We start from the raw sequence: 9866 nt of genomic DNA on the forward strand, positions 1-9866 counted from the left end.
ACACCTCTGACTGTAAAATGACAAAAAACAGCACTGTACTGTAATTACCACAAGGAAAACACAGTGAATATACACCTCTGACTGAAAAACATCTGTGATTATTTTGTATATAACTCACACTGCTACTACAGTGGATACTCACGGATCAGAACTGTTGAGTGGACTTTAAAATGATAAAGAAGCAACAGGAGCCTTATTAGTCCTGATAGTTAGAGAATCCGTAACATCAGATCTTACTGATCACATCTTTTTCTTCTGCAGTGTTGTGAAAATTTACACCCAGTGTTTTGTTTGTTAGTGCAGGAAGTGATGATGCTGTAAAGGCATCAAGGACTTCTTCAGTATTTAATGAGTCAGCTGACAGCTCTGGATGGATGAGGTTATTTTTCTACAACCTGGGTCACATTTCTGTAATTTTGGACATAATTCCATGACTTGAGAAAACAAATTTTAAGTAAACAAACCTGCTTCCTGGTTTGCGCTGAATCTACAGCAGTTTCCAGGTCAATGGACCATTGATTAGACATTTTTGGGCATGTTCCTTTATTCATTCAGGTCTGTAAGAATTATGGTCAATACTACAAAACCCAGGACCTAAAAGAACAAAGTTTGGAATTGTCCTTCAAGCCTTTATACTTTCGTAAGGCTGGCAGTACACTCCAAACAAAATGTGCTCTGAAAGGCTGCAAACTGCTGCTGAATATGGTGCTGTCAGCAAATGCTTGTATAAAGACACCAACTATTTATTTAACAAAGTGCAACATTTAAACAAATAGACATATTGCCAGCCTGCCAAACAATATGGCACTCCATTGTGGCCTTTTTGACCGTCGAATTTTGTTGGAGGTGTAGTGTCAGCCTAACTGCTGCTACTCATGAAATGTCATGAATTGGGTTTGAGTTGATTTTAGCGAGAAACAACAGTAAACCTGCAATTGTAACTTGTAAAGTGATTTCTTGAAAACCAAAAAAAAAAAAATGTGTTCCAGTTTTGTTGTTGAGAAATTGATGATATGTAGAAGTGCAGCTTCTACAGTATTCAGATGTGATGCTAAACAGAAATGTCACATATACAGTGTCCTAACTCCTGCTTTCTCTGGGCCCGTCAAACCTTTCAAACCACCCGAGGAAAAACATCAAAACTGCTCAGACTAAAAGTGAAGCAGCTTTTTTTCAGCCTCTGAAAAGTTGACATTTTAAGATTTTTGTCAACAGCAAAAAAATGTGTTTACATCACATCTGCAATACTGTGAATTTGAAGCCTTTATTTCCTTAAACTTACCTCAAAACCAAGTGTGAGGAATTAGCCAAAATCCGTTAGCATGATGTTGTCACGTGCACCTTTAGCTCCACAGATTGTGTATTTCAGTCCGTCACAGAACATTTATACCTCATGAGTCACACACTAGAATTCTATAATTGTATAAAATTATATCATGCTTCTCCCAAACATACATTTCATTATCCATGTTTGATATGTTAGTGCTGATATTTATGGAATAACAGGGTGATACTGTACAAATAATGTGTCTGCAGACAGAACAAAAGTGCAGTGTGTTTTTAAAGGTGAACACTTGTACTTACACGCTAGCTTCGTTCTATGCTACATTCATCTGTTTCTTAAGCAGATCAGTATGGACCTCACCTGTCATAACCGTTACATAAACTCACTCTTTGTGTCACTAGTAGTTGGTTCTTAGTGGGACATTCAGATTATTAGGAAATCTTAAAAATATCCATCTTCTCCAGAGTAGAAGGTGGATATCAGTTTCATCTCTGTGCATCCAGTACAAAGACATGTTCAGGATGTGTTTAGCCTAGCTTAGCACAAAGACTGGAAGCAGGGGGAATCTGCTAGCTTAGCTCCTACCTTATTTACAGTAACAAGCTAGTAAAAAGTCCTTCCTGTAGTCAGCTGGATGTAGTTGACAGTAGGGTTGTACCCAAATACGAATCTTCCAGTTTTGCCCAAATATTGGACTTTTCAGTCATGTGCTTGTGGTTCATGCTTTTTCTTTTTTTTCTAAATTATTTTTTATTGGCATACAGCACAAACACACAAAAAAACATTTCCATGATATGTATTTCAGATACTGTATGTATATATCATATATTCATGTCTGTCACAGATCTCAAAATAGTCCTTCTCAGAGGTCCCTGCTTTTTCTTATCTATCAATAGTTTTATAAATATTGAACATTATTACCGATGTTTTGTTTCTTTATTCTTTCACCTCTATTATTTTTTGTAACCAACTAACCTCCTTCCAAAATATATTATATCCATCTTGAATAATCATGCAAATATTTAAGGATTCCGTCAAATGTTTTCAGTGTGTCTTACAGTTCTATTATCACTGAATTTTCCCTCAAATTTTTGGGTTTATCACCCAGCTCAAGGCTTCCAGCAGATCTGTTCATCACTAGAGAAATATGAGATAAGCGACACAGCTCAATTAGCTCAACAACAAACGTAATGTTCAATAATCAGTTCCTATTGAAAGATTAGAATATACCAGTTCACAATAGTCAGGCAGATGGAAGTAAACATGCAAACAGATTAGCTTGCTAGCGTTAGTGCTAGTTAAGTTACCCCTGTTGGTCACGTGACCCACACCTTGCAGGTCGTAGCAATCTATCGAGAGTCTCCCACACTGTTATTCTTCATTGCTCTGTGTACGATGACACGGCTAAAACAAAAACACGTTTAGGCGGCAGCGCTAGTTGATGGTAGAGTTCATACAGAGCTCAAACCTGATAACCCACTGTGAGTTCAGGACTTTAGAGATGCTGGGTGCAGTCACTGTGCCCAGCGGCTGTTGGTCAACAAGTAGCTCCAATGCTAACTGCTGCTAAAACCGCAATATCTCCTTTTTACACTTCTGCTTCTACACCTGTCCAATAAACACAATACAACATGTAAATCAAACAGACTTGGATATGTTAGAAGGTAGATTTTCTCATAATGCTAGTATTTTAACCTGCTTCTTCTCTCTGCTAAACTAGGCTAAATGTGTCTCTGCACTAGGCACAGATGAAAACTATATTAATCAATTCGGCACTTGTTTAATAAATAAGACACAACATGTAAATCAGACAGAGTTGTTGTAAGATGGATTTTCTGTCGTAATGGGGCTAGGCTAGCAGTTTCCCCCCGCCTACAGTTTTTCTTTGCTAAGCTAGGCTAAAATATCTGAATGTTCCTTTGAAGTTTTTGCAATAAAAGCAGAGTTTCTGTAGTTGAGGTAAAGAGGATTGAAGAGCTCACAGTGTTTATTTAGTGTGATGATCCGTGAGTGTCTTTCACGTGTATTATACAAGTAAGCATTTTTTTTCTATCACTATATGATTGTACAGTACTGCTTGTATAATTTACAGGTAAAGCATGTATTTTAAACTTTTTGTAAATCCAATGATAACTGTGTACATATATACAGAAATGTAGAAAGTAATTAGGTTTGCAGTTAATCTCTAATAGCATGATAATTAGTGGGGTTTAGTATGTATGTACAGGCTGTATGTTAAATCTTTATGAAGGGAAACACTTGAAAATCACCTGATATCAGACTGCGTGCTGTCTAAGGATAAACTCTGCAATGCATTTTTTGTGCCTTTTATATCAATGTATGTAATCTAGACAATCTTGAAAAGCTTGTGTACAACCAAAATGACATTAAAATGGTTTTGGGGGGAAATACATCACTTCCTGTGGTCGTTCTTATTGGGAGAATGTGAAAGCACATTATCACATTTGCTTCCTCGAAAATAATGACACAACTAACCTGCTATTTAACTAGGACTGTGTCCGAAATCACTCCCTATTTACCACATAGTCCTCTGTTTTTACTGTCTGCCATTTTATTTCAGTGTCCAAATTTGAGAATCCAAGTGTGTAAATTTATCCACCATATAGTGACCTCAAAATTCCACAATGGATCGAAAAAAGTGTCCATGACATAGACTATTGAGTGTCTTATTTTATAGGGAGTAGTGAATGAGTGAATGAGGGAGTGATTTTGAACAAAGTCCAGGCAATGTGTAAGGCTACTAGTTAGAGGTCAAGCTAACAAGCTAACCACCAAGCTATTTAAGTTTTAAGCATCAACAGGAAATTTATCTTTAACCAACAATGTCGAATTAAGTCAAATGACTTGTTTTCGATCTTTATATATTCTTTTTTAAAGATGTGCTAAGACATTGTGCATGTTATACTGTGCTCCAAATAAATATGGGCACAATTTCTGGCTTCCATCTGTCATGTGGTGTCATCAATGTGTTAATAAGTCTACGAGGTACTAATGTGTGCTGCCCTTGTGTGAATGCATTGTGATATGTATCAGCGAACTCCTTCCTCAATGTTTTTTTGGAGTTCCATTCTGTCTTGTTCTGAGTTGATTCAACAATAATAAAGAGTGTTGTTGCATTGTTTCCAGGTGTTGTCGCCCACGGAGCAGAGCACCCCCTCACCACCCTCCCCAGACTATCGGACAAAAGGCCAGAGCGACGAGAAGGAGCATTTCCACATCCTTCCTCAGCTTCAGGCCAAGAGGGCCGACTTCCTCACAGTCATGCTGACTGGTACCTTGCCACAACGCCGGAGCTTCGCCACACCAGAGGAAGACATCCCAGAACCTCCAGGGCCGAAAGATGATGATGTCACAAAGAGTGAGTCCAACAGCGAGGCCAGTCAGAAGAGCACTGAACGCAGCCAGGAAGCTGCACCTTCCACACTCATGGCGGAGGACCAGAGGGGCCAAAGGGAGCACGCCTCAGCTGCTGATGCAGACCCTGATCTGGAGGATGCCTCCAAGACCCTTGTCCTCTTCTCACCTGGAGACACTCGTAAGTCCCCGTCTGGTGGCGATCATGTTCTGGAGGGCGAGTTGGCCACACCATTTGCCCTAACTCCCCGTAACGACCGCCTTCTGGTTGGGGAGGCAATCCAGCCAGAGCCCTCTGAGACTGGCCGTTTGTCCCCTGCTCTCAGGTCAGACCTGAGGCCTTCCACTCCCATTGCTCCTGCTTCACCACCCTTCACCAAAGTTGAGCGCACTTTCATCCATATTGCAGAGACATCACACCTCAATGTCATGTCTTCCAACGGTCACTCTGCCAAGGACAGTGACCGGGAAGTCTTGGCCATCATGAAGGATGTGGCTGTAGAGGATGATACCCATGAGCAGGCGGGAGCACCAGTGACAGAAGAGCCTCCAGAGGAATCTGTACCAGACCAACCTCCACCAGTTGACAAACACCCCAAAATTGAGAATGGTCCATCACCTGTCCTGGCTCAGTCTTTGGAGCCTGTCCCAGAAGCCATGTCACCAGTGCAAGAACAAAAACAGCCATCGTCCAGTGAAGAAGCTGCCAAGTTTCAGATAACCGAATCCGAGCTACCAGGGGCCATAAAGCCCAGGATCCGTAGCCGAATCCCTGTGCTCATCTCTGAAGAAGACTCAGGCTCTGAGCAGTCCTCCTCCCTCTCGGCACGGGCTCGGCTTCAGCAGCGAGCCAGGCAGCTGGACTTGGCCCGCATGCTGGTCCAGAAGCAGCAGGGTCGCTGGATGAGGAGGAGGATGCTATCTGGGACATCGTCATCGTTGTCCTCTGGAGATGATGAGCATCGGAGGGCTTCAGAAACTCTGTCCACCACCGGCTCAGAGGAGGACACTCATACCTCGGACGAGTCCAAGAGGAGCTCCCGTCTCAAACCAACAGAAGAGCAGGGCTCCAAGGAGTGCAGGAGCAGGATCCCCAGGCCCGTCACCCCCGTAAAGAGGCCTTCAGGGAAGTTTGCCACTGTTCCTTCTCCTCTCTCCTTGCCAGAGCCCAGCACTGCCGAAGGAGCATCGTCCTTCAGTAATGGGTATGTTTTTGTGTCTTGCTTTTGGTGTAAATGTGTTTCAATTTTAAAGCATAAATATTTCAATAATATTCAAAGAAAAAAACATCTTCAATTTACTCTTCTGTCCCCAGGCATCAGAAAATTGGACTAAGCACTCTCAGCACCCAACGAAAATCCAAACCTGTCCCACCCAGGTCCTCCTCCTCATGTCCCCGTCCTTCTGCTGTCCCCGTCCAGTCGGGCAGCCCTCGAATGCCCCTCCGAGTCCTATTTGGAACCCGCCGCAGCCTTAGCTCCACCCACTGCAGGACTGACAGCCCCTCCCCTCAGAGAGTATGTCCGTCCAGGCAGCCCCTCTCCGTTCGAGCCCCAACTGTCCCCGTGCTACCGCCCAGGACTACAACAACCATGCGGCGCAGCGCCTCGCAGGAAGCCACCGCTCAGTCATCTTCTAGCACCACGCCCGCTCGGACCAGGCCAAAACCAGCCACTCCAGCTAAGGGGAAACCGAACGCCAGGGAGAAGTCAGTGCCCGCTAGATAATACAAAGAGACTCATCGCTGAGACATGTTTGTGTATAATCAGTCTTCGGACAAGCTACGCCTCAAAGGTTCTCACCTGATTCCATGTTAGACTGTGATGTTACAATGACCTCCTTCAATTCATTTAATGTATACGGACCTCTTATTATTTCCAAGGACAGCTTACAGAACTATCTTCATGGGCTTCCAGTAATCTTGACTGACTGTCGTACAGGAGCGTTGCTGCCATGGTGCTATGGATGCGTCTGCTACTCCCTGGTCAATCCCTGATTTAACTGGTTTCTGGAGCTGAGAATCATGGCTTCCAACAAGTCCAGGTCCAGAGACTCTCACCTTAACACAGTACTCCCAGCTTGTCCACAGCTATACTACTACTCTTCCATTGACAGTACCCTGCTTGGTTCACATTGCATGGTAAAGTATATCACAAATACTTTGAATTTGTAGAGGGAAAACGACAAGTACAAAAATCTATACCTTTAAATGATTTGATATCGTTCTCCCCTTCCTATTGGGATACACAGGCCAACAAAAAAAAGATCAAATTGGACTTACTTGAATGCCCGAACTATATTAATATGATAAGAGATTCCTAACTATATCCTGTACTTACTATGGTCTTGGATAAAGAGAAGAGTTCGATGTGAACACAAAATTAATTGCTCGCCTCCTCCTCATGGTGTGACAATGGGCATGCTTTAATCATTCTATTTTCTGGGTGTTTTTATTTTGTTTATGCTCTGAATTGTATATAATAGAATCATTTCCCATAAAGACATCTTTATTTTTTATCTTGCCAAGCAAAGTGTACATTTCAAGTCTTTAACCTTCTGTTCCAATGTGTTGGCACTATGCCTGTTTTTTACGCATGAGAAAAACAGGGTTAACCATGAGAGGAAGTTTTACCTGCTTGGATTCTGCTGATGGTGCAAAGGTCTGCTGGTTGTTGGAGCCCATGTTGTGTTTGTAGGGGGTCGATGGGCACTGAGCTGTGAAGTAAAGTCTTGGTCATGTGAAACAGTGTCTTGTCTTTCTTTTCTCACTGGTTTCCAGTAAACAGAAAGACCCAACCTGATGTGGGTCCAGACTTTCCAGAGTGCCAGATTGGGTCCATCTTTACTTGTCCACAGGTCTCAAGTCTGTAGAGAGTTTAGGTTTTGATTGGACACAACAAGATGGCACATGCTGCATTTTTAGTCTACACTCAACAAATTACTGGCTTGAAGCCCAATCACTATAGATAAAAGCAGGGCAGTGTTGGCCTAAAGGTTAGAGCAGCAAGCTTGTGGCTGGTTGGTGTCATGGTTCAATCCCTGGGCCGGCAGGATAAAGTGAAAGAGAAGCCATCGTTACCAACACTGAGGTGCCCTCAACCCCAACCGCTCCAGTGGAGCTGCTCAGTGGCCGACAGATGAGAATGTGATTGTTCTGGGCAGCTTCCAGGTGTGTGTAATTATGTGACTGTGATCAGGGTGTTCCTGCAAATGAGAGGATTCCTCTCAGCGAATAACAAAAAATAGCAGACAGGTCAAATTTCTCTGAGGAACTGTCATCAGAATTTGGCCACTAAGGATGTTTTCAAACCTCTAGTGTGTTTGCTCTGGTCTGAATCAGTGGATGAGGTGGTAAACTTGGTTCAGCTTCTTTTCACAGAAAAAAAAATCAAGTGAATTAAAATGCATCAGTAAAAGCCAGGTGAGAACTTTCTCTCCTCTCATTGGTCAGATGTGTCTGTGGGCAGGAAATAAAGACGCTCCTATCTGCCCAGATATCAAGAAGACAACATAGTGGGTTGCTAGTCCAGGTTAGACCTCAATTCATCCTCCAGCTAGCTGCTAGCAACTGTTGATTTCACTCAACATCCCAGCATGCAAAGCACTGCTGGCTACAGGAGCTGGTTAGCCGTTTAAAGGACGGGTTCACAATTTTTCAAGTCTGTCTTAAAACAAGAGTTACTGAAACCTGTGTTTCTTGCTGTAATCATTCCTCCTGTTCATACTGACTATTAGAAGATCCCTTCATAATGACCTTACAATGGAAGTGATGGAGGACAAAATCCACAGTCTGAAGCTAATATGAAGCTTCAGCGTCCAAATGAGTCAAATCAAGTAGATATCTTTCAACGTTACAGTCTTTTTAGTGCCAAAGTCCCTCTTTTTGTTACTATACTTCCACCTGCAGCTCAACAGGGAAACACTGTCCGAGGAAACACAAAGAGGGAATTTGATGCTAAAAAGACTGTAAATGTGTCAGATATCCACTTGATATGACTAACTCAGACTGCTGAAGCTGAATAGAAGCTTCACACAGACTTTTTTATGCATTGAAAGCACATTTGAAGGATCTTTTAATATCCAGTATGAACAGGAGGAATGATTACAGCGAGGAAAACCTCTTTCACTGTTCATATGAACACCTGACTGCTGGTTTAACACACTGGAAGCATTTTGAACCGTCCTTTAAGTTTAATGAAATAATTGTTTGGAGGTCTCAATATAACACATTTTCAGTTAGGATCTATATTTTTGTTCCTGTTTACAAGTAGAAAGCTTAGAGTCAGACAGCCAATCAGCTGATGGAACTACAGGTTTCATATGGAGGCTGTATTCATCTCTCAGCTGATTATGACCACTGATGCCTCCTGGTGTTTGACGTAACATGATGTTTAAACTATAAAACCAGCTCAAACTCAGACAAGCAATAAACACACAAATAAATCATCCTGTGGGGGATGAGACAGAGAGATGGGAACACCTTCTTGTAAACTCAATAACTTAAAGAAAATTGTTGATTTCTGCCAAACTTAATATGAAAATGCACGTTTGCTGATTCACATCTGCCTTCTGTCTGCCACCGCGTCCTCCTCCTCTTCCTCCTCTGGGTCATGTGACGTCATCACCTGGACAGAAATGCTGCAGAACCATCACAGTCTTTGCCTACAATCTCCAATATATATATATATATATATATATATATATATATATATATATATATATATATATATATATATTACTATTATCTGGTCACGTTTCCTTATCTGTTGTGTCTATTTTCATGTTTCATTTAGGACTCTACAACTGAACGTCTCCACTGAAATGTAATAAATAATGTAACATGTATGTAATATATATCACAACTGTCTGTAAATGTGACAATAATAATTTGGTTATGAATAATAAACCTGCATATTATTATTTAATTATTATTAGTAGTAGCAGACTGGTGGAAGAAGTACTTTACATGAATAAAAGTATCAATACCACAATATAAAAAATACTTCATTACAAGTAAAAGTCCTGCATGAAAAATATTACCAGCTACATTTAAATGAAGTACTGAAATAAAAGTACTCATTTTACAGAACATCAGTGACTGATATATTAAAGAAACGCTTGAGGTGGAGCTTTGAATTACTTTGTGAAGGTTACAAGATAAATCTAAGAGGAGAAAAGACATTCATCAGACATCTTGATGAATTTT

The 9866-nt window shown here is 41.5% G+C and overlaps 1 protein-coding gene across 4 annotated transcripts in view; it reads left to right on the plus strand.

The window, feature by feature from the left end:
• Positions 1-7404, plus strand: part of ttbk1a (tau tubulin kinase 1a) — a 54984-nt gene extending 47580 nt beyond the window's left edge. For all 4 annotated transcript variants that reach the window (XM_044343329.1, XM_044343339.1, XM_044343346.1 and 1 more), the window contains 2 exons: positions 4433-5865; positions 5976-7404. In XM_044343329.1, the coding sequence (XP_044199264.1) occupies positions 4433-5865; positions 5976-6387 (1845 nt within the window). In that variant the 3' untranslated portion in view covers positions 6388-7404. The remainder of the gene's footprint in view (positions 1-4432; positions 5866-5975) is intronic.
• The last annotated feature ends 2462 nt before the right edge of the window (positions 7405-9866 follow it).

This window comes from Thunnus albacares, chromosome 3, assembly GCF_914725855.1.
Source record: "Thunnus albacares chromosome 3, fThuAlb1.1, whole genome shotgun sequence".
Taxonomy (NCBI): domain Eukaryota; kingdom Metazoa; phylum Chordata; class Actinopteri; order Scombriformes; family Scombridae; genus Thunnus; species Thunnus albacares.